At 45.1% G+C, this 25572-nt stretch overlaps 2 protein-coding genes across 2 annotated transcripts; both read left to right on the plus strand.

The window, feature by feature from the left end:
- The first annotated feature begins 5715 nt into the window (after positions 1-5715).
- LOC123187564 (potassium transporter 7) lies at positions 5716-12304 on the plus strand. The gene is made up of 9 exons (XM_044599468.1): positions 5716-6103; positions 6962-7199; positions 7562-7807; positions 7913-7966; positions 9143-9403; positions 9492-9544; positions 9904-10018; positions 10109-10363; positions 10904-12304. Exons 1-9 carry the CDS (start codon positions 6068-6070, stop codon positions 11980-11982), a joined length of 2337 nt encoding a protein of 778 aa, XP_044455403.1. The 5' UTR covers positions 5716-6067; the 3' UTR covers positions 11983-12304.
- A 1204-nt stretch (positions 12305-13508) lies between these two features.
- Positions 13509-16329, plus strand: LOC123187565 (uncharacterized). The gene is made up of 4 exons (XM_044599469.1): positions 13509-13738; positions 14523-14683; positions 15281-15414; positions 15918-16329. Exons 1-4 carry the CDS (start codon positions 13509-13511, stop codon positions 15975-15977), a joined length of 585 nt encoding a protein of 194 aa, XP_044455404.1. The 3' UTR covers positions 15978-16329.
- The last annotated feature ends 9243 nt before the right edge of the window (positions 16330-25572 follow it).

Below are 25572 nucleotides of genomic sequence, written 5' to 3' on the forward strand. Positions count from 1 at the left end.
ACCGAGCCGATGACCCTGCCACCCAAGTGAGAAGAGACGACACTACAATACAACACCAAATTCGAAGCCACCGCTTCGGTGTTCGCGCTGGCGCCAAGGCTACACACAACTCTAGCTCATGACTCTGCCGCCCAACCGACCAGCACCAACATCCTACTCGCTGGAGATTTTTGGAGCCACCTCTCCGACTTTCACATCGACCTTGAGGCCGCGAACCAGCCTAGTCAAAAGCTCTTTTGCCCAAGCAACCAAAGCCAACACAAGACGCACGATATTTTCGGAGCCGCCGCTCTGACTTCCATACCGGCCCCGAGGTCGCTCTTGCCTAGCTGATGGCGAAGCTACAAAGCCACATGAGGAACCGCCAATAGACAAAAGACTGGGCCTCTAAGGCGTCACCCCCAAAGGGGGAGCGACGAGGACCACTGCTGATGCCCCTCCGACCAAGGCCGAAGCTTGGGCTTTTACCCGGAGAGTTCATGACATAGATGACGAGGGGGGTGATGGGCTCCATAATGACGCCTCCAAGGAGGGAAAGACATCCTAGGATAACCTCACACTTCCTTTTATTATGGACGGTAGACGGACGAGAGGCAGTGATGGTGCCGCGAGCAGAAACGAATAAGGTGGTCAACTTGCCAGCATGGATCATCATTGGCGTGTCTGAAAGCTAGATTAGCGTGCGTCATTAGAGCATCTATAGCCCGGCTTAGCAAATCCGCCCTCCTAAACGTCCGCAGACGCGCCCGGTCTATGCCTGAGCGTGTCCATTTTGAACCCCCAGTTGTTCGTGCATGCAACGATGTTCCTCATTTTCTCCCTTACACATACAGTCACTTGCATGTGATTGATGGAGATAAAGAAAGAATAAAGAAAGAGGAAAAATGGCACGGGTGGGCTGCGTCTTACATGGCAGACTACCCGGGCGCGTCCCGAGCCTTCATATTCTCCCTAGATTTAGTATTAATATGAGGGTTTGCGGACAACCTGATCGTATAAGGATAACTAGATGATACCCCGCACGTTGTTGTGGGAATATTTTGCAACATATTTCATTGTGATTCGTTGTATGAAACATGAATATTTATTATGTTTGATTACTGTATAGTTGTAAAATATTTATTAAATATAAATAGAATAATAGAATAAAAATTCTCATGTATCTTTGCATGTTGAGATGGGTCTTTTTTCATCCATGTGTCTAAAGTGACATGTTCGCATGTTAAGAGACATATGGTAGTGGGGGTGGATCTTTTCTCATGCATATAATGCAACGATGTGCTGTGCTTGCATATTGAGAGAAATAGATAATGAGTGCTGTTATTTAAATATAAAAAATATGAGGTGCGGCTGTTTTTTTTTTTTTTTTGATTTCTCTGATAACTGATCGGACGCGTCGTTTGAGAAGAGGCCGGCTGTTGATGCTCTTACCAGGGGCTCTACCCTCTCTTGAGGATAAAACCTCGCCCATGCGTGACACGGGTATCCCATGGACCAGCAGCACGGCTCGCAACAAGCCGACAAGTCTATCCTCCTATCTTCGTTCGATCTCTTGGCCTATTGGGTTACGTAGCCCCGGTCATGTCACCGAAATCAGGGTAACTATTTAGCTTTGATCTCCGCGTACGTGCCCCAGTCTTCGTATACTCCACCATAGAGGTGATCAATACGCCATAGGATGAAGATTCTTGGGCAATGGTGGCAGCCCCTATTTATTTCGGAAATCCGGACTAAAACCATTACAACAGCCCACACAAGGCAAAACCGGCCGACTTGGCCACCCACACAGAAAAACACAAAACGTTGTAGAGAAGAACCACAAAGTCGAGGTCGTCACCAAACGTCATCGTCATCACTCCTTCATGAGCCAGTGACTCCGACTTCACCATCGACTTCCGCCAACGAAGCCCATGTCGCCACAAACGCCGAAACCCATGCCGGCCCATGCCAAACAGACGATTGCAGGTGCAGAAGCCTAGACAGCTCCGATTGAGAAGACCACCAAAAGACAGAAGAAATGGGCAGAGTTGGCGCCAACCAACATCTCCTCAAATACCACCAACCACTTGTTCATCGTCACCACCTAGCACTCCACGGCAGCTCTGACTCCGCGACGGCATGGCGATACGTAGAAGAGACCTCGAGCATGTCGGGTAAGAACCAACAACCGAAGCCCTATCGCGACTCTGCACCGCTGGCCATCATCATCATTGTCAAACTGGGCGTCACACCATCACATTGCCGGTTGGGCACCTGCCGACCGCAATGTCGTGAGCGTCTAGCATATGAAGAGCACGAACGGAATCCAAAGATCTTCCAGGCGACGCCCCAAAGAGGGAAGCGACGATGCCGACGCCGTCGCCCGACCCAACCAGGCCATAGGCTTTCACCTGAAAAAACGAATCCGAGAGTGTGCAGCGGGTGAACTCCTCGACGGCGCCTCCAAGAAGGTGCAATGGCGTCCACGGCCGTCGCCGTCATCGGTCTGAAGAGACCAGCAAGCTTTCGCCCGGAGCACCACCCAACTCCACACTTCTATCATTTCGATGCTGGTGGACGATGTAAGTGTGATGTAATTAGTGAAGCTAATGGTGAAGACATTTCCCTAAAAAAGCCATAAAAGTCCTTGTGTCCTCGTTACAAAATGGCAATTATATACGATCCTTAAAGAAATGGCAATTATGCAGCCAGGGCATCATCATCGGACTATTACGCGGCCACGAATATTTGGCACGGTGGTTACCAAATCATGTGATGTCATCTGACTATCTATCTGATCATTATTCAGTCTGACTATGAAACCAAGCAATAATTCTCGAGGTATAGCTCAGCTTAAACCCATCCTAGTGAGAGTACGACCGTACTCCCTTTTGACTTGCACGAGCGGCCAAAGACACCCTGAACGATCCTTGGCCGTCGGATCGACTGAAAACGCCGACGTGGCTCCATCAGAAGCAGCAAGCCAGCAATAATTACATAGAAGTACTGCAACCTGTTGTTTACCGTAGCCAAAATAATGGTACATTGACCGCGACAGGTTCCGTACAGGAATACGTGTATGTCCAATTTAAAATCGGTTCTTTGATCGCGAATGATTCCTCCTAAAATATCAAGAGGATGGCCAATGATTAGGGTTTGTTTATTGCACTGACGGGACAGGAATCATATTCATATTTTTTTTTATACTGGTGTTGGTGTGAGATTGGATGCGGCCGCTCGATCCACGCATGACATTTGCAAAAAAAAAATTCAAACGCGCAAAAGCTTTTCATCAAAGGACAAACAGCCGAACAGACAAACAGATACTCCCGCTGTTCATTTTTATAAGTTGTTTCAGACGACTGAAATTGAACTGTTTTGCAAGTTGTCTGAAGTATCTACAATGCCTTATAAAAATGAACAAAAAGAGTAATATTAATTGAGCAGAGAAACCAAAAATAAATAAATACGCAAGCGTAGTTTGGATGTTATATAACTTGACCTACTGTGATCGACGTCTATAGTATTTATTTAGAGCCTGTTTGGCAGCTCTCTGCTCCGTAGCTCCGCTCCTGGAGCGTCCGAAGAGGTAGCGGCCCGTGACCTATTTTCTTGGAATTGTCAAAGCGACGCTCCGTGCACTCATGTAGTTTTGCGGAACTGGATGTGTGCTGAACGGGCCCTTACTAATGCTAGTAGTACTTGTTTCTGCAAATTTACATGGAGCTCAACTGGTTCCAATTTCAACATATTAACTTGATTTCCGTTTCACTTTTCAACAAACTCCGCGTGGTGCTCTGGAAAACCAAACTCCGCGTGAGCTATTTTGTGCGCATCCGCGTGCTGTCCACGGCGTTCTCTTCTCTTACAAGAAACCGAACGGCCCATCTTGTTTCAGAAATTGCACGCGCACGTTTTTCTCCGTTGAGAAAAAACACATGAGTAAATCACCAAAATCATTAATTAAAGTGTACTCGTTGCAAAAAATACTTTACTTTTCCAAGTCGCGGCAACTGGCACACATGCAGCGTGCCACTTGTCGCAACCTGAGAGTTTTCTCTTTTTTTCGTAGATTCGTTTATTCAAAACGTTTTATCTTTTAAACCGTGCGTCCAAATCTCGAACCGTTTTCATCATTGAATTCCTCGCGTCGAGATCTTTAAAACCAGATCCCCATGTTGATAGGTTTTGACAAACTTTTTTTTCACGAAAAAAACCGAGCAAAAAAACGAACCGGGAGCATGGTTTTTCCCCCTTTTCAAAAGAGGCACGCCCGTGCCTCTCGCGAAATCGCACCCATGTCTCTCGTGAAAGGAAAAAAACAGAAAACGTTTTTTTCCGTTTCCGAGAAGCACGGCCGTGACTCTCGTGAAAGCACAACCGTGCCTCTCGCGGCAGCAAAACCGTGACTCTCGCTAAACAAAAAAACAAAAAACGCGTATTTTTTCCCTTTCTTGAGGCACGGCCGTGACTCACGCGAAAGCACAACCGTGCCTCTCGCGGAAGCAAAACCGTGACTCTCGCAAAAAAACAAAAAATTGTTTTGTTTTTTCCTTTCCGAGAGGCACGGCCATAACTCTCGCGGAAGCACAACCGTGCCTCTCGCGGAAGTAAAACTGTGACTCTCGCGAAAGAAAAAAAAACAAAAAACACGTTTTTTTTCGTTTCCGAAAGGCATGGCCGTGACTCTCGCTAAAGCACAACCGTGCCTCTCGCGGAAAAAAACCGTGACTTTCATGAAAGAAAAAAAAGAAAACACGTTGCACCACACCACACCACACACGTGCAATCTCGCCCGGCCCGGCCCACCCGCAGTAGTAGATATGTACTACTAGTAGATCCCATCCCCACGTACTCCAAACATCAATGACAACGCCAAAGACTGGTTATTCTCCATGCAAGAAGTTCTCCCTCAACCAGAGTTCATAAAATTTGTGGTTACACTCTGGGCTATTTGGGGTGCACGACGTAATGCAATTCACGAGCAGATATACAAAAGCCCATTCGCAACACACTCTTTTGTGCAGTCATATCTGAGAGAGTTGGAGGCTATTAAACAGCCATCAGCATCAGTTCCTAGGCCTGGTCCACGGCCGACACACTGAATACCTCCATCGGAGGGAGCAGCTAAAATTAACGTGGACGCCGCTGTTGGAAGAGGAGGAAGATATGGAGCTGTGGGAGCAATATGCAGAGATCGCTCAGGTGCTTTCCTGGGAGCTCCGGCAATGGTGTTCATGAGAATCCCAGACCCAGCTACTCTTGAATGCTTGGCAATCAGGGAGTCTCTTTCCCTGGCAGATGATCTGTACGAACGAAAGATTCAAGTTGCTTCAGATTGCAATGTGGTCGTGGAAGATGTCAGAGAAAGAAACCTGACTGTTTATGGAGCACTCGTACATGAAATATTAGAACGTAAGGCTACTTTTCAAGCTTGTAATTTTAGTCATGAATTTAGGAGCTCGAATGTCGAGGCTCACAAACTCGCGAAGCATGCTTTATCGCTTTCAGCTGGCCGACATGTGTGGTTAGGCCAGCCGGATGGACTTTCCTTCGTCCGTGTAAACGTTGTGACGAGTTAATAAAAGCTTCCGAGTTTGTCTAAAAAAAAATAGATCCCATCCCCATCCCTTTCCACCTGCCGTGCACGCCCGCCGCACGTGCGAGCCCGCCTCCACTGACCCACACGCCAGCCCCGCCTCCCCTGACGGACCCACCCGCCAGCCACCTCCCGCCCCGCGAGCCCCACGGCGCCGCCGCCCGCCCACGCTGCTCCTACGCGTCGTCCTCGAGACGGCGACGTGAGCAGGCAGGCACCAGGCCCAAGCGCTCGCGGCTCGCGGCTCCCCCCTCCCCCGGTCCATAGCTCTCCTCCTCTCTCGTCGTCGTCCGCGCCTACAAAACCAGACGAGGGGAGAGGGGAAGCTTCTCTCCTCCTCCCACCCCCACCCCACCCCCGTCGCTCTCCCAGGCCCTCCCGCCTCGCCGCGCTAGCCCCGGGGGAGCTAGCATCAGCTTCCTCTGCTGCTGCTGCAGCCGCTTCGAGTAGCCGTCGCTGCGAGATTCCAGTGGCGGGCGGGCGCCCCCAATGGACGAGGAGATCGGCGCCGCCGCCGCGCCGCAGGTAACGAACCGCTCCGCTCCGCTCCACCCGTCTCCATGCCGCGTCGGGAATTCGGATTATGATGTTGTGATTTGGAAGGCGGCCGTGTTCGGGTTTTACTTGATGGTGGTGCCGAGATTTCGATCTCGCTTGTTCGGAGCGGGGGTGAGAAAATTACCGCCGGATGCGGGATGATGCGGTGCGGCTGTGCAATTATTCTGGGTATATACAATTGGTTGGGTAGTTGTTTTGTTACAAGTCCAATTTTGCTTGGTTCTACAGTAGAACATTGGGTTCATCCGTGCCATGTGATCGAATCGGGTCAACTGTTTCGTTATTGCTTGCTCGATGCTCAGGGAGTAGTCAGGCTGACCATGAATCGACCTCTTTGTTTTCACCTTCTTATTACAGGCAGGCATGCGCATTCTCATCATAGTTCTCTGTTGATACAGCTTCAGTTTCTGAACTTCAAATCACCGGAGAGGTGTAGACTGTATCGGAAATTCTTTGATACAATAAGCTGTTTCATCAGCTGCTGGTTTATCCAATTTTGGCCAACATCGCCTCAGCTGCTGGTTTATCCAATCTTGGCCAACGTCGCCAGAAATAGACATATCATTGCAATTGCATTGGCCGTTTGTTTTGTGTACTACTCCCTCTCTCCACTATTTTAAGATGTTCTAGCTTTTTTCTGATTCGGATGTATTTAGACGCATTTTAGTGTGTTTGTTCACTAGTTTCAGTCCGTATGTAGTCCATATTGAAATATCTAAAACATCTTATATTTGTGAACGGAGGGAGTAGTTTATTAGAGACATTCACCAGTTTCTTGTGGTCATTGTTCGTAGTCTTGCTGTGCTGATGGTTGTTGTTTTGCAGGGCCAGTGGAAATATCACAAAGCTCTTTCCCTACTAGCGTTTCAGAGCTTTGGTGTGGTGTATGGAGACCTGAGTACGTCGCCTCTTTATGTCTTCAAAAGCGCACTGTCTGGACTGGACAAGTACAGTGATGAGGCGACCGTCTTTGGATTGCTTTCACTGATATTTTGGACCTTGACACTCATTCCGTTGCTAAAGTACGTCATAATTGTCTTGGCTGCTGACGATAACGGCGAGGGTGAGTGATCTCATTGAACTAGTTTGTCTTGTTGGTTTCTTAATAGAAGTACTTATGCTCCCGTGTTCAAATTTTAGTTTATTGAATTTGGAGGAAGTGTTAGCCTAGCTTAGTAGAGCACACATAAATTCTGGTAGGCGGAAAGGAATATAGAAAATGTGATGTTCTGTAATAAGATTGTAAGCATAACATGTGCAGCGGACCTTTTTGCCATAAGTATTTTTTCTTTCTCCAAAGGATGAACTTGTGTTCCTTCTCTTTTACAGTAGAGTGGTGACTTGAGCTATCTAGGAGTAGTTATTTTGTTAAGCTAGTTTTTTTCACTGCATGTGGTTACTGAATAAAGTAAATGTGTTATCCAGGCGGGACGTTTGCTTTGTATTCACTACTCTGCAGACATGCAAAGATGAGCCTGCTTCCAAACCAGCAAGCGGCAGATGAAGAGCTGTCAACATATTATCAGCCTGGGGTTGATCGGACTGCTATGTCCTCTCCATTCAAAAGGTTTCTAGAGAAGCACAAGAAGCTGCGGACATGTTTGCTTCTTTTTGTTCTGTTTGGAGCATGCATGGTGATAGGTGATGGTGTCCTTACACCCACCATCTCTGGTATGCACAACATGTCCTTGTTTCTTTTCTTTGTTTTTCTTTCTAATTATGGATACATACTTTTGCTGTTATCAGTTGTCACATCTCATGCTGTGCTTGTTGCAGTTTTGGCAGCCTTGTCTGGATTACAAGACCGAGGCACAGGTGGATTAGGAAATGGTATGTGTAGCTTTTCTTTATTTTCCCCCAACCGCATAATACTCCCTCCGGTCCTTTTTACTCCGCGTATTAGATTTGTGTCATGTCAAACTTTGCAAAGTTTAACCAAATTTATATTAAAAAATATCAACATCCACAATATCAAATATATATATATACTATGAAACTACATTTCATAATGAATCTAACAATATTAGTTCGGCATTGTGAGTGTTGATATTTTTTTTCTATAAGTTTCGTCAAAGTTGAGATATTTTGACTTCATGCAAACCTTACATGCGGACTGAGTAGATATTTAGCAACCCGTTCCTGTGACAGTAATTTGCTATAATCGTTACATATTTATAAAAAAAAACCCTCTTAAGAAGGTGTTTCATCTAGTTTTACTTCAAACCTTCAGAGTGGGTAAGTGAACTTCCATATGTTAGAATGGAATTAAACAACACAAGCATCTCCAGACTTCCCTTGACTAGTATGGTCAAATTCTATGTAGAGGTTTTCCTATTTTGCAAGTGCCAGTCAAGCTATCTGATATAATATTAATCTTGGTTGTTCTTAATCTATATGCTGGAATCCAATGCATTTCAATGTTTAGTTATCTATCTGTCATGCGTGGAACTGTAAAATTGGAGCTGTAGCTCAAATTACCTTCAAGTAATCAAAGGTTTTCTTGTCTTTATCTTTAGTTGAGGAAAATAATCGTCCCATTTTATGATAATTAAATCAATTATTTAGTGTACTTTAAGATTTTCTTCATGTGCTTATTTGCGTGAGTTCGACAAAGTTGATAAGGGACAGATGGAACATTGAAATTGGAAAGAATCGGTTGCATGAATTCGACAAAGTTGATAGGTAACAGATGGAACATTGAAATTTGAAAGAATCAGAACACCTAATTATTTGTTTGAATTATATTAGCAGTATGGGGGATGATGTGACTGAAAATTAGATAAATTTCAAGGCACCCCTGTTTGCATGATGATCTGGTGTAGAGTTTAAATGAGCTGCCTTTATGACTTCGTAACCTGTATATCTTGAAAGAGTACATAGTTCTTTTTTTGCATCAAAGATATTACTGTTGCCGCTGATTTCTTCCTTGAGGAAACATATCTGCATTACTTGTAGTTTCCTTTAGTAAATGGCTCTCATTATATTGACTAACTTGTTCTTTTACAGGTTGGGTAGTACTCATTGCATGTGTTGTGCTTGTTGGCCTCTTTGCGCTACAACACCGAGGTACTCATAGGGTGGCATTCGTGTTTGCCCCCATTGTTGTACTTTGGCTCTTGAGCATTGGTATCATTGGTCTCTATAATATCATCCACTGGAACCCCAGAGTATGTCTTGCTCTTTCCCCGCATTATATTGTGAAGTTCTTCAAGATAACAGGAAGAGATGGTTGGATTTCTCTAGGAGGAGTACTTCTTGCTGTGACAGGTGAATTCAAATGGATGTCCTATCTATCTATGATTATCCATTATTTGTAATGAAGAGTTTGTCTTATGAATATTTGTGATACATGCAGGCACTGAAGCTATGTTTGCCGATCTTGGCCACTTCACTGCTGCATCCATCAGGGTATGCAGAACTTCATATATGAGTTGTGACCTACTCCCTCCGTTCCTTTATATAAGGTGTATTTTTTTTTGAAAAGTCAAACGAGTGCATGTTTGACCGAGATTTTAGAAAAATATATCAACATCCACAATATGAAATTTATATCATTTGAAACATCGTGCAAAGTAGTTTCATATTGTATCTATTAGGTATTGCAGATGTTGTTATTTTATTCTATAATCTTGGTCAAACATTCAAATGGTTGACTTGCATGGAAATCAATACACCTTATATTCTGGAACGGAGGGAGTATATTTTAAGGCTAGACTGATAAGAAATATATATCATGCTGACTGACTACAACTCTTCACCTTTTATAGCTGGCTTTTGTTGGTGTCATATATCCCTGTCTTGTTCTGCAATACATGGGGCAGGCTGCGTTTCTTTCCAAGAACATGTCTGATGTACATGACAGTTTTTACCTATCAATTCCACGTAAGTTTCAGAAGACCAAAGCATGCTTGAGAATTCTCACTTCACATGTTGCTGAAAATAGTATTAAATCATATCACATCACTTTTGCAGGTACTGTGTTTTGGCCCATGTTTGTCCTGGCATCTCTTGCTGCAATTGTAGGCAGCCAATCAATTATATCTGCAACCTTCTCTATTGTCAAGCAGTGCCTTTCTTTGGGATGCTTTCCACGGGTGAAAGTTGTGCATACATCAAGGTGGATCTATGGACAGATTTACATACCTGAGATAAATTGGATTCTGATGGTCCTTTGTTTAGCTGTCACAGTTGGCTTCCGTGACATAAACATTATAGGAAATGCTTATGGTAAGTTCGACCACTTCAATAATGCAGAAACTATGCAGATCCTATGGTACACTTGGGTTTTGCTCTTGAATCTGATGGTTCCTCATATACTTCATTTTATTCAGAACCTGCTATTTTCTGTGCAACATAGTTCACCATCTTATGTTGACAATTCATTTCTGTCATGCACATTCAATGTCACTGTTCTTGATCCAACCAAAATATAGCTATGAACTTTTAATTTCTGTGCTAAGAATTTATAATTGTCTAAATTATGTATCACGCGTATCTCGTTTATGTCGGCAAATTCAGCCAACCAGCTGCTACGTTTTTTTTAGGCTGTAAGTGTGATGTTCATATCCTTTAGAGGTGAATAGTCTATCTTGGGTAGGAGGGGTTAAGTTGATGTTCATATCTTGGGAGGTGTGTATAGTTAGCTGGTCACTACCATCTTTCCTTGTTTTATCACGAGACTGTATCTAGCCTGCCCTTTTTTTCATGATTTTTTTATGCTTGGTATGCCTGGACTAACTTTTGCTCCCATCCTGTGCATGATCTTAGGTCTTGCGTGCATCACTGTGATGTTTGTTACGACATGGCTGATGGCACTGGTCATCATATTTGTGTGGAAAAAGAATATCCTGCTTGCCTTGTCGTTCCTCATATTCTTCGGGTTAATTGAGGGCGCATATCTGTCTGCATCATTCATAAAGGTTCCTCAGGGAGGATGGACTCCGATTGCGCTTGCTTTCGTGTTCATGTTCATCATGTACGTGTGGCACTATGGCACACGGCGAAAGTACCTGTTTGATCTCCAAAACAAGGTCTCAATGAAATGGATCCTTACACTTGGCCCGAGCCTTGGAATCGTGCGTGTGCCTGGAATTGGCCTCATCTACACAGAGCTAGTGACCGGGGTGCCTGCCATCTTCTCACATTTCGTCACCAACCTGCCTGCATTTCACCAGATTTTGGTCTTTGTCTGCGTGAAGTCCGTGCCAGTGCCCTATGTTCCAGTTGATGAGCGGTACCTCATCGGGCGCATCGGCCCCAGGCAGTACCGGATGTACCGGTGCATTGTGAGATACGGTTATAAGGATGTCCAGAAAGACGATGAGAACTTCGAGAACCACCTGGTGATGAGCATCGCCAAGTTCATCCAAATGGAAGCCGAGGAAGCCGCCTCTTCTGGAAGCTACGAGTCATCGAACGAGGGAAGAATGGCAGTCATACACACCACCGACGCAACCGGAACCGGGCTGATCATGAGAGACTCCAATGAAGGCACCTCCCTTACCAGGAGCAGCAAGTCAGAGACCCTCCAGAGCCTGCAGTCCATCTACGAGCAGGAGTCGGGCGGCCTGAGCCGCCGCAGGGTCCGTTTCCAGATCGCCGAGGAGGAGCAGATCAACCCGCAGGTGAGGGACGAGCTGTCGGACCTCCTGGAGGCCAAGGAGGCCGGCGTGGCGTACATCATCGGCCACTCCTACGTCAAGGCGAGGAAGAACTCCAACTTCCTGAAGTCGTTTGCGATCGACTACGCCTACTCATTCCTCCGCAAGAACTGCAGGGGCCCGTCGGTGACGCTGCATATACCCCACATCAGCCTCATCGAGGTTGGCATGATCTACTATGTCTAGTGTAATTTTTTGTCTGGTCTTTCGGATGCCTGTCAGTGTCACCGAGCTTTCAGGCGATGTAAAGATGGGCGGTGGCCGGCCGAACAGGCTAAAGCTGCCATCGTTCTGAATTCCGGGGCTTTGGTGAACATGTAAATACAGCATGTTTCAGATTTTCAGTTCATGATAGGTAACATCATTACTGCGATCAACAACTAGAAAGTTCGAACATTCTTTGCTTGTGCCTGTCAGTAACTTCAATTACCACGTATTTGAGCAAGCACGGTGTGTTATCTGCTTGAGATGAACAATGGACAGTATGCAGTATACATCTATCCCCATATCTTGTGATCTTTCTTATGAGCTTCCTTGGTAATACAGCAGAAACATGAAATTACAGCATGGCTTAACATGGTGATAGCTTCCACCTATTTGACGGAGCGCGATCTGGTCTCAACTTGAGATAAAGAACGGATAGCAGGAATATATGGACGAGGCGGTTCGATGCCCAGGCTTGGCTGCACCGGCGATGAACAGAAAATTAGAAAATTCAAAAAAATCCGACTTCTTGTTGCATGAAAGTTAATTTGGTGTGTGAAATGCGCTTCAAATTTTAGATCATTTGGACATCTGGGTACCTCTTGGCAAAAAAAAAAAAACAACTATGAGATATGTGAAAAAGTTTATTATTGTATTGTTCTGATTTTTTTTGTTTTTTGAGCATCAGTACAGACACAAGCGCTCATATACACGCGCATACACTCATCCCTATGAACGCACCCACGCACACCCTATCCCTATGAGCACCTCCGAGAGACTGAGCTGGCACATCATCTTGAGATTTACGAAGTCACCGTAGGTGCCTCGTCGTCGACGGGAACGTCTCCTCCCACTGAAAGCGCATCGTCGGAAATCCTGAAATAAATTCAGGAATAATGCGAGCACCAGAATTTGAACCCTGGTGGGTTGGGGATATCACTGTCCACCTAACTGCTCATGTGCCCAAATGATCTGATATTTAGAGCGTGTCTCACGCATCAAATTATCTTTTATGTACAAAGATAATTAGATTTTTCTAATTTTTTAATAACTTTTGTGTTTTTTTTGCCAGATAAAGACGAGCCTAGGCTCAGGAATGGGTATTCGAAAATATATAGCAAAATAACATTAGTGTTTCTTATATTAAGTTAGAAGTAGTATTTTCTAATGCGGCATAATCACGTAACATGATCATTGCCTTGCAGATTTTCCTTGGCAGCACTGAGCTCTTGCTTGGAAAAGAGACAGTTCCTTCATACGAGGCGTCTTTCATGACTTTGTCGATTTTAAAGTGATATGCCGGCTTAGTTTTTTTAAGGTGCTCATCAAAATAGGATGTGCATGTGTGTGCATATGTATAGGAAAAAAAAGCTTATCTTCTTTTTGACCGCTTTAGAGCCTTGGAAAGAATCACATCTGTACATACGGCCCCATCTGCCATAATAGGCTCGATTGCACGGTCCGGTCAGGCTGCAAACCTAGCCCGACCGAACCCCAAACCGGTGCGCATGGGCCCACACGGCATAGAGGGAAAGCCGATCTGGTCCGATCGAACCCCAAGAGAGCAACCAACCAACCCGAACAGACGAGTCGCCTTCCTCCTCCTCCTCGTCCCATCGCACGGCGGCGGCGGCATGGCGGCGGGCGGCGACCTGACCGAGGACGAGCGCAAAGCGCTGCGGGGGAGCAAGTTCGCGCCCCTCCCGGCGCCACGGCCGTCCTCCCGCCCCAACCCGAGGTACCGCATCGCCCCCTCACTAGCGCCTGCCGCCTCCAGATGCACTAAATGTAGCTCGCGGTCTGACGGTCCACGCGCGTCGTGTGGTTTCGCCGTTGTAGTGGGCGGGGTTGGGGCTCGATTCAAGCGTGGGTGTTTGCTTAATTCGGTTCAGTGGAGGAACCGGAGGGCTTTCTGGCCTTCTGGGGCTGTGGATTAGGGCTTCGTCATTTTGCTCGTTGATTGCTTCATTTGAAGCGGAGTGCGTGTAGTTGAATTCAGGTTGTGTGATTGAAGTCTTCCGATAAGCTGATTTCAAGTAGTTTCTCGCTGCTTGCTTCTGTTGCTTGCAGTGCTGCTGATTAAATTTGTGAGGTTTGCAGTGCTAGATGAGAAAAAATGACTCGGATTTAGATTGTGCTTTCAACACTCGTGGCGTGTCTGCTGCTTGCACATGAAGTGAAGAATGAGCGAGTGCGCCACGTGATTCAAAATTTCATATCACTAGGATGCTTTACTTTTTGTGGCTTTCATGAGTGATTGGTGATGTATCTGATTTTTGGATTAAGTTGGGGTTATTGCTTCTATGCATACTTGCGTCCGTATAGTCCTATTTTTGTATATAAAAAAAAATATAACATTCATGCTCGATGGGTATCGCATGGAACATAAAACAGTGTCATGCACAAATAACCAGCAGAGTTAATTCCTTGTGATGTTTATATGGGCTTGCTAAAGAACATATAATTTGCATGAGTACTTTTCTTTGGTTATGGATATGACTGTTTCATCTCCTTTCAAATAGGATGGCCCATCCTGGAGGACCACTAACTACAAATAAGGCTGCTGCTTTAGCGAAATTCCTCGAGAGAAAACTACAGCAACCTGATGGCTTGGACTCTCTAAATCCTGATCTTGTAAATTTGGCTGTGAAAAATGCAAAGGAAACCATTAAGGCAAGCAAGGGTACGGACTGTCATTCCACTTATCCTATATTCATATGTCTAGCCCTTGAAATGCATGTATTGGATGAGTTATATCATGATTAAAGTTTATGCTTCTATTTTAGGTGCCATTTGTTACTTCTGAGTGCAATATTGAAATAGGAGCATGAATAAACCTTATTTTATGCCTTTTGTTTCCAAGTCTTGCCTGCTTAGAGTGCTTGTTACTACATCTCTTGTGATTTTTGCCACAGAACATGACACAAAAGTTTGAAAGAGTGGATGCCATTTGTTTTAGGACCATGCAGTCTCCAGTTATAGATCGAGTGAGAAACACCTGAATCACTAACGATAATTTTAAGACTAGATCTTATTTTCCTGATACTGGTTGATTTAAAATTAATGGTAAAGCTTTGCCTGATTTCTGGACTACTGTGAAGATGTGGTTGAGCTCTGCCACTGTTTTTTGCTTTATTGATGTTGTCAACTTTACTCTTTTTATATTGCGCTAGCAAATTTCACATACATGACCAGTTGGCCACATCCCCTCAAAACCTATTTTGACCTACACCCCTTCCAGACCTGACCAAATTCGACCTACACTGTCCTGCTAATGTAGGTGAGGCCTCAACTTCTGGGAGAGTAGTACGGCATGTTCCATCATTTGAGGATTCCTCTGAGGTTTCCAATCAAGATGACGGGGCGCAGAGACAGGAAAAGAAGAAAAAGAAAAAGAAAAGGAGAAAAACAAAGGTAATACTATTTTTTGACCGAAACATAATATAATACAGTGGCTGTTTTGGTATTCTGTTTGTCCTTTTCTAATGGAAAATAGGAAATCATTGGGTAGACACTAGATAATGTGATGAACTGAAATGTATTCTACAATCCTCATTCATAAAGTGAGTTTTGGAAAGTAAAGCAGTTATGCAGTTGTGAGTTGTCATTGGCCAGAACTACTTGATATACATAATGTAGGTTCTGGGCACTGTCACCTCTGTTCACCGTATGAGCGTGATATTTATAGTCCACAGTGTCTCCTTGCAGTGTTGCTCATTGGATGGTGCCATATGAAACGGTTCCTTATTGATGTGATAATTCTGTTACTGGAATTTTACTTCACCGTCTGGCACCTACCACCTATATGGAACATTCATTCATTCATGATGTTCATGGTTTCCTCTAACAGTATCTTATCTGTGTTTTCTTGAGTCATCAGCCTTCCTATGTCTCTGATGGATGATTTCCTCATGCAGGCCGCTAAAGATTCCAAGCTCCACAATACATCAAAGAAGAAAAAGAAGTTATCGTTATGACTCTTGAATATCCATGGGACCATGGAGTTAAAAGAAGGCAGGCGTTCACACTTTTGCACTTCTTAGATCTCTTGGTTTCATCTGAACCTCAATCAACACTGTAAAGTGTAAACCTAGCAGTGGATCAAGGTGACCCGTCACAGTGAACAAAAGAGCACTTGTGAACCCCAGAGTGCAAAACTGAATGTAGTTGGTTCTTCTTTTTGAGGGCGAATGTAGTTGGTTCTGATCTAACGGTCCCTATACCATTAGAGTTGCTTGGAAACATCTATGTATTCTGCACTTCGTTACTGTTGTTGAATGCTGTTCTGAGTTTGTGATGATGCAGCTCGCCACTGATCTGCTTGAGGTCTTTTTTTAGGGTTGCTTGAGTAGGTGTTGTGGGAACTGAGAAATGCAATGCCGCTGTGTCCTTTTTGGGGTTTTACTGGATATTTTTTGGATCACATGGACGATGATGGATTGGAAGCTTTGTCCGGGCCCTTCCTCAATAGAGTGCCTGCTCGATGTGTCTTTTCCTGTGTTCCAGTGATTGGCATGGCCTGCTGGCCCGATGAATCTGTCAGGCTTGTTATTTTCCAGAGAAGTCAACATGTCTGCCTATATAGGTATAGCCTGTGCTAGTATACGCCTGTATGATATGCCCTAGTTGATGATGGGCCAAAATGCTAACATTTTCCCCTGCAATTGATCTTAGAGCATCTCAAACCGGACCCCTATTTCTCCCCGTAAACGTCTGGCCGGTCCGCCTGAACATGGCCCAGACCAAAAAAGGTCATCCGATCACTCCTTAAACCAAGGCCAAATGTTCGGGCTGTTGGAAATATGCCTTAGAGAAAATAATAAATATTATTATTCATTTTTAAGTTTATATTAATGTTTTTATGTGATATAATTGCAATGGTTCTCGAGTCTGCGATAACCACGAGACTTAGAGGAAAACTCATGTGTATGTGTGGAATAATAAGCAGAAAATAGATTCCTAGTCTCCCTCTAAGACTAGCTCAAGTGTTGTATGATGGTTCTGTTTTCTTGATCATAGGCTTGGGCATAATTAAATTAATAAGGATGTTTTGAGAGCACATTATTGAAAGAACATTTGTGTTCAACAAACCAATTTATTGTTATACTACAAGATCATATCGTCACAGTTATTAGTACAAGCACACAGATGTTAACGTATGCATAATTCCTTTGACCATGAGAGTATCATGTTCTGCATACCGGATGATGTACTTTGGGGTTTGTCAAACGTCAACCGTAAGAGGGTAATCATAACAACAAATTTCAGGCGCATCAGAAAAGTATGACAATGGACTTGATAGCTCGAGACTATGATTTGCTCCTCCGGTGATGGAGAGATATTCTTAGGGCCTTCTCGGTGCGGAGATATCCATCATCATCTGGCTAGACACAATGTGATTTTTCACAGGGATGGCGAAACGCAGGAACGAGAAAAGAGAACAGAACCGGTAAAGAGGATAATTAGCATAGTGATCAAGTGCCGATTTACCTAGATGGCGATAAATCTCACCTTGGGTTTTGTAAAGCATTTCGATAATCATTCGTGTGGGTATAGGGATCAATATGGATGTCCACAATTCCGCTATTGATCATTGAATGGAAGGAGTTCCGGTCATGTCTATACTTTACTGAACCCGTGCGGTCAATGCTTAAGGGTCACCTATCTCTTGAGTATTAGAAGCGTAGGAGCTTATGTAATTTTCACCAGAAAAGTTTCGAATAAAGAGAAAAATGCTTCGGAGAGAGAGCCAGAAGGTTTTGGAAGAAAATCGAAAAAATCAAAAACCAAAAATGTTCCGTGTAACCCTAGAAAGCATCCAGAAGGAGTGGGAAGATTTTGAAAGTTTCCTGAACCTCCCTGAATGTTTTAGAGGTCGTTGTGGGGCTGCCACTTGGCAATGCCCAAGTGGAGCAGCCCTACATGGGCCACTAGGGCTCAATGGTGGGGGCAAGCCCAACTTGGTGCAGCTAGGCTTGGGAGGGGGTGCGCCCCCTTTGGGGGCAGCTGGCCCTAGATGCGGGCACACCCCTTTGGGATAGCCCCCTCCCCAAGTCGGCCACCCCATGGCCTATTATAAAAAGAGGGGAGGAACAACCCCCTCGCCATGTCGTCCACCCCTGTGTTGGGGAACGTTGCAGAAAACAAAAATTTTCTTACGGTTTCACCAAGATCCATCTAGGAGTTCATCTAGCAACGAGTGATTAGATGCATCTACGTACCTTGTAGATCGCGAGCGGAAGCATTCAAAGAACGGGGATGAGGGAGTCGTACTCGACGTGATTCGAATCACCGAAGATCCTAGCACCGAACGGACGGCACCTCTGCGTTCAACACACGTACGGAACAGCCACGTCTCCTCCTTCTTGATCCAGCAAGGGGGAAGGAGAAGTTGAGGGAGATGGCTCCAGCAGCAGCACGACGGCGTGGTGGTGATGGAGCTGCAGTACTCCGGCAGGGCTTCGCCAAGCACTATGGAGGAGGAGGAGGTGTTGGAGAGGGAGAGGGAGGCACCAAAGATCAAGGTAAGAAGTCCTCCATCTCCCCCACTATATATAGGAGGGCCAAGGGGGGGGGGGGCGCCGGCCCTAGGAGATCTAATCTCCTAGGGGGGTGCGGCCAAGGGGAGGAATCCCTCCTCCCCAAGGCACCTAGGAGGTGCCTTCCCCTCCTAGGACTCTTCCTCCTTGAAACCCTAGGCGCATGGGCCTCTTGGGGCCGGTGCCCTTGGCCCATGTAGGCCAAGGCGCACCCCGTACAGCCCATGTGGCCCCCGGGACAGGTGGCCCCACCCGGTGGACCCCCGGGACCCTTTCGGTGGTCCCGGTACAATACCGGTGACCCCGAAACTTGTCCCGATGCCCGAAATAGTACTTCCTATATATAATTCTTTACCTCCGGACCATTCCGGAACTCCTCGTGACGTCCGGGATCTCATCCGAGACTCCGAACAACATTCGGGTTACTGCATATACATATCCCTACAACCCTAGCGTCACCGAACCTTAAGTGTGTAGACCCTACGGGTTCGGGAGACATGTAGACATGACCGAGATCGCTCTCCGGCCAATAACCAATAGCGGGATCTGGATACCCATGTTGGCTCCCACATGCTCCTCGATGATCTCATCGGATGAACCACGATGTCGAGGATTCAAGCAACCCCGTATACAATTCCCTTTGTCAATCGGTATGTTACTTGCCCGAGATCCGATCGTCGGTATCCCAATACCTCGTTCAATCTCGTTACTGGCAAGTCACTTTACTCGTACTGTAATGCATGATCCTGTGACCAGACACTTGGTCACTTTGAGCTCATTATGATGATGCATTACCGAGTGGGCCCAGTGATACCTCTCCATCATACGGAGTGACAAATCCCAGTCTTGATCCGTGTCAACCCAATAGACACTTTCGGAGATACCCGTAGTATACCTTTATAGTCACCCAGTTACGTTGTGACGTTTGGCACACCCAAAGCACCCCTACGGTATCCGGGAGTTACACGATCTCATGGTCTAAGGAAAAGATACTTGACATTGGAAAACTCTAGCAAACGAACTATACGACCTTGTGCTATGTTTAGGATTGGGTCTTGTCCATCACATCATTCTCCTAATGATGTGATCTCGTTATCAATGACATCCAATGTCCATAGTTAGGAAACCATGACTATCTGTTGATCAACGAGCTAGTCAACTAGAGGCTTACTAGGGACATGTTGGTGTCTATTATTCACACATGTATTACGATTTCCGGATAACACAATTATAGCATGAATAAAGACAATTATCATGAACAAGGAAATATAATAATAATGCTTTTATTATTGCCTCTAGGGCATATTTCCAACAGTCTCCCACTTGCACTAGAGTCAATAATCTAGTTACATTGTGATGAATCGAACACCCATGGAATTCTGGTGTTGATCATGTTTTGCTCTAGGGAGAGGTTTAGTTAACGGATATGCTACATTCATGTCCGTATGTACTTTACAAATATCTATGTCTCCATCTTGAACATTTTCACGAATGGAGTTGAAGCGACGCTTGATGTGCCTTGTCTTCTTGTGAAACCTGAGCTCCTTGGCGAGTGCAATAGCTCCAGTATTGTCACAGAAGAGCTTGATCGGCCCCGACGCATTGGATATGACTCCTAGGTCGGTGATGAACTCCTTCACCCAAATTGCTTCATGCGCTGCCTCCGAGGCTGCCATGTATTCCGCTTCACATGTAGATCCCGCCACGACGCTCTGCTTGCAACTGCACCAGCTTACTGCCCCACCATTCAAAATATACACGTATCCGGTTTGTGACTTAGAGTCATCCAGATCTGTGTCGAAGCTAGCGTCGACGTAACCTTTTACGACGAGCTCTTCGTCACCTCCATAAACGAGAAACATTTCCTTAGTCCTTTTCAGGTACTTCAGGATATTCTTGACCGCTGTCCAGTGTTCCTTGCCGGGATTACTTTGGTACCTTCCTACCAAACTTACGGCAAGGTTTACATCAGGTCTGGTACACAGCATGGCATACATAATAGAACCTATGGCTGAGGCATAGGGGATGACACTCATCTCTTCTATATCTTCTGCCGTGGTCGGACATTGAGCTGAGCTCAATTTCACACCTTGTAACACAGGTAAGAACCCCTTCTTAGACTGATCCATATTGAACTTCTTCAATATCTTATCAAGGTATGTGCTTTGTGAAAGACCTATGAGGCGTCTTGATCTATCTCTGTAGATCTTGATGCCTAATATATAAGCAGCTTCTCCAAGGTCCTTCATTGAAAAACTTTTATTCAAGTAGGCCTTAATGTTGTCCAAGAGTTCTATATCATTTCCCATCGAAAGTATGTCATCTACATATAATATGAGAAATGCTACAGAGCTCCCACTCACTTTCTTGTAAACGCAGGCTTCTCCATAAGTCTGTGTAAACCCAAACGCTTTGATCATCTCATCAAAGCGAATGTTCCAACTCCGAGATGCTTGCACCAGCCCATAAATCGAGCGTTGGAGCTTGCACACCTTGTCAGCATTCTTAGGATCGACAAAACCTTCCGGCTGCATCATATACAATTCTTCCTTAAGGAAACCATTAAGGAATGCCGTTTTGACGTCCATTTGCCATATTTCATAATCATAGAATGCGGCAATCGCTAACATGATTCGGACGGACTTCAGCTTCGCTACCGGTGAGAAAGTCTCATAGTAGTCAACCCCTTGAACTTGTCGATAACCCTTAGCGACAAGCCGAGCTTTATAGATGGTCACATTACCATCCGCGTCTGTCTTCTTCTTAAAGATCCATTTATTTTCTATGGCTCGCCGCTCAACGGGCAAGTCAGTCAAAGTCCATACTTCGTTTTCATACGTGGATCCTATCTCGGATTTCATGGCTTCTAGCCATTTGTCGGAATCCGGGCCCACCATCGCTTCTTCATAGTTCGAAGGTTCACCGTTGTCTAACAACATGATTTCCAAGACACGGTTGCCGTACCACTCTGGTGCGGAACGTGTCCTTGTGGACCTTCGAATTTCAGTAGGAGCTTGATCAGAAGTATCTTGATCATCATCATTATCTTCGTCTCTAGTCGGTGCAGGCACCTCAGGAACATTTTCTTGAGTTGCGCCATTTTCCGGTTCAAGAGGTAATACTTCATCAAGTTCTACTTTCCTCCCACTTACTTCTTTCGAGAGAAACTCTTTCTCTAGAAAGGACCCATTCTTGGCAACAAAGATCTTGCCTTCGGGTCTGAGGTAGAAGGTATACCCAACAGTTTCTTTAGAGTATCCTATGAAGACGCATTTTTCCGACTTGGGTTCGAGCTTTTCAGGTTGAAGTTTCTTGACATAAGCATCGCATCCCCAAACTTTTAGAAACGACAGCTTAGGTTTCTTCCCAAACCATAATTCAAACGGTGTCGTATCAACGGATTTCGACGGAGCCCTATTTAAAGTGAATGCGGCAGTCTCTAAAGCATAGCCCCAAAAAGATAGCGGTAAATCGGTAAGAGACATCATAGATCGCACCATATCTAATAGAGTGCGATTGTGACGTTCGGACACACCATTATGCTGAGGTGTTCCAGGCGGCGTTAGTTGTGAAACTATTCCATATTTTCTTAAGTGTGTGCCAAACTCATGACTCAAGTATTCTCCTTCACGATCTGATCGCAGGAACTTGATTTTCCTGTCACGTTGATTTTCAAACTCACTCTAAAATTCCTTGAACTTTTCGAAGGTCTCATGCTTGTGTTTCATTAAGTAGACATACCCATATCTACTCAAGTCATCAGTGAGGGTGAGAACATAATGATAGCCACCGCGAGCCTCAACACTCATTGGATCGCACACATCAGTATGTATGATTTCCAATAAGTTGGTTGCTCGCTCCATTGTTCCTGAGAACGGAGTCTTGGTCATTTTACCCATGAGGCATGGTTCGCACGTGTCAAATGATTCGTAATCAAGAGACTCTAAAAGTCCATCAGCATGGAGCTTCTTCATGCGTTTGATACCTATTTGACCAAGGCGGTAGTGCCACAAGTATGTGGGACTATCATTATCAATCTTACTTCTTTTGGTACTCACACTATGAATATGTGTAGCATTACGCTCGAGATTCATTAAGAATAAACCATTCACCATCGGAGCATGATCATAAAACATATCTCTCATATAAATAGAACAACCATTATTCTCGGATTTAAATGAGTAGCCATCTCGTATTAAACGAGATCCTGATACAATGTTCATGCTCAAACTTGGCACTAAATAACAATTATTGAGGTTCAAAACTAATCCCGTAGGTAAATGTAGAGGTAGCGTGCCGACGACGATCACATCGACCTTGGAACCATTCCCGACGTGCATCGTCACCTCGTCCTTCGCCAGTCTCCGCTTATTCCGCAGCTCCTGCTTTGAGTTACAAATGTGAGCAACTGCACCGGTATCAAATACCCAGGAGCTATTACGAGTACTGTTAAGGTACACATCAATTACATGTATATCACATATACCTTTTGTTTTGCCGGCCTTCTTGTCCGCTAAGTATTTGGGGCAATTCCGCTTCCAGTGACCACCTTCCTTGCAATAAAAGCACTCAGTTTCGGGCTTGGGTCCATTCTTTGGCTTCTTCCCGGCAGCTTGCTTGCCGGGCGCGGCAACTTCCTTGTCGTCTTTCTTGAAGGCTTTCTTACCCTTGCCCTTCTTGAATTTAGTGGTTTTATTCACCATCAACACTTGATGTTCCTTTTTGACTTCTACCTCTGCTGATTTCAGCATTGCAAATACTTCAGGAATGGTCTTTTCCATCCCCTGCATATTGAAGTTCATCACAAAGATCTTGTAGCTCGGTGGAAGCGACTGAAGGATTCTGTCAATGACCGCGTCATCCGGGAGATTAACTCCCAGCTGAGTCAAGCGGTTATGTAACCCAGACATTGTGAGTATGTGCTCACTGACAGAACTATTTTCCTCCATCTTACAGCTGAAGAATTTGTCGGAGACTTCATATCTCTCGACCCGGGCATGAGCTTGGAAAACCATTTTTAGCTCTTCGAACATCTCATATGCTCCGTGTCTCTCAAAATGCTTTTGGAGCCCCGGCTCTAAGCTATAAAGCATGCCGCACTGAACGAGGGAGTAGTCATCGGTACGTGCCTGCCAAGCGTTCATAACGTCTTGTTCTGCAGGGAGAACAGGTGCGTCACCTAGCGGTGCTTGTAGGACATAATCTTTCTTGGCAGCTATGAGGATGATCCTCAGGTTCCAGACCCAGTCCGTGTAGTTACTGCCATCGTCTTTCAGCTTGGTTTTCTCTAGGAACGCGTTGAAGTTGAGGACTACGTTGGCCATTTGATCTACAAGACATATTGTAAATATTTTAGACTAAGTTCATGATAATTAAGTTCATCTAATCAAATTATTCAATGAACTCCCACTTAGATAAACATCCCTCCTGTAATCTAAGTATAACATGATCCGAGTTAACTAGGCCGTGTCCGATCATCACGTGAGACGGACTAGTCAACGTCGGTGAACATCTTCATGTTGATCGTATCTTGTATACGACTCATGCTCGACCTTTCGGTCTTCTGTGTTCCAAGGCCATGTCTGTACACATGCTAGGCTCGTCAAGTCAACCTAAGTGTTTCGCATGTGTAAATCTGTCTTACACCCGTTGTATGTGAACGTTAGAATCTATCACACCCGATCATCACGTGGTGCTTCGAAACAACGAACTGTCGCAACGGTGCACAGTTAGGGGGAACACTTTCTTGAAATTATTATGAGGGATCATCTTATTTACTACCGTCGTTCTAAGCAAACAAGATGAAAAACATGATAAACATCACATGCAATAAAATAATAATAGTGACATGATATGGCCAATATCACATAGCTCCTTTGATCTCCATCTTGGAGCTCCATGATCATCTTGTCACCGGCATGACACCATGATCTCCATCATCGTGTCTCCATGAAGTTGCTCGCCAACTATTACTTCTACTACTGTGGCTAACGTGTTTAGCAATAAAGTAAAGTAATTTACATGGCGTTTCTCAATGACACGCAGGTCATACAAAAAATATAGACAACTCCTATGGCTCCTACCGGTTGTCATACTCATCGACATGCAAGTCGTGATTCCTATTACAATAGCATGAACATCTCATACATCACATATAGATCATTCATCATTCATCACAACTTTGGCCATATCATATCACAAAGCACTTGCTGCAAAACCAAGTTAGACGTCCTCTAATTGTTGTTGCAAGTTTTACGTGGCTGAAGTAGGGTTCTAGCAAGAACGTTTTCTTATCTACATGAAAGCCACAACGTGATTTGTCAACTTCTATTTACCCTTCATAAGGACCCTTTTCATCAAATCCGCTCCAACTAAAGTAGGAGAGACAGACACCCGCCAGCCACCTTATGCAACTTGTGCATGTTAGTCGATGGAACCGGTCTCACGTAAGCGTACGTGTAAGGTTGGTCCGGGCCGCTTCATCCCACAATACCGTTGAAGCAAGATAAGACTAGTAGCGGCAAGAAAGTTGACAACATCAACGCCCACAACAAATTGTGTTCTACTCGTGCAAGAGAACTACGCATAGACCTAGCTCATGATGCCACTGTTGGGGAACGTTGCAGAAAACAAAAATTTTCCTACGGTTTCACCAAGATCCATCTAGGAATTCATCTAGCAACGAGTGATTAGATGCATCTACGTACCTTGTAGATCGCGAGCGGAAGCGTTCAAAGAACGGGGATGAGGGAGTCGTACTCGACGTGATTCGAATCACCGAAGATCCTAGCACCGAACGGACGGCACCTCCGCGTTCAACACACGTACGGAACAGCCACGTCTCCTCCTTCTTGATCCAGCAAGGGGGAAGGAGAGGTTGAGGGAGATGGCTCCAGCAGCAGCACGACAGCGTGGTGGTGATGGAGCTGCAGTACTCCGGCAGGGCTTCACCAAGCACTATGGAGGAGGAGGAGGTGTTGGAGAGGGAGAGGGAGGCACCAAAGATCAAGGTAAGAAGTCCTCCATCTCCCCC

This window comes from Triticum aestivum, chromosome 2A (genome assembly GCF_018294505.1).
Source record: "Triticum aestivum cultivar Chinese Spring chromosome 2A, IWGSC CS RefSeq v2.1, whole genome shotgun sequence".
Classification (NCBI taxonomy): domain Eukaryota; kingdom Viridiplantae; phylum Streptophyta; class Magnoliopsida; order Poales; family Poaceae; genus Triticum; species Triticum aestivum.

Bases quoted from the DNA above. Each gene is read 5' to 3' on its own strand.
- LOC123187564 (XM_044599468.1), top strand. From the start codon at position 6,068: ATGGACGAGGAGATCGGCGCCGCCGCCGCGCCGCAG. The intron at 6,104-6,961 runs GTAACGAACCGC...GTTGTTTTGCAG, and splicing joins GCGCCGCCGCCGCGCCGCAG to GGCCAGTGGAAATATCACAA. The intron at 10,364-10,903 runs GTAAGTTCGACC...GCATGATCTTAG, and splicing joins CATTATAGGAAATGCTTATG to GTCTTGCGTGCATCACTGTG.
- LOC123187565 (XM_044599469.1), top strand. From the start codon at position 13,509: ATGGGCCCACACGGCATAGAGGGAAAGCCGATCTGGTCCGATCGAACC. The intron at 14,684-15,280 runs GTACGGACTGTC...CTGCTAATGTAG, and splicing joins AACCATTAAGGCAAGCAAGG to GTGAGGCCTCAACTTCTGGG. The intron at 15,415-15,917 runs GTAATACTATTT...TTCCTCATGCAG, and splicing joins AGAAAAGGAGAAAAACAAAG to GCCGCTAAAGATTCCAAGCT.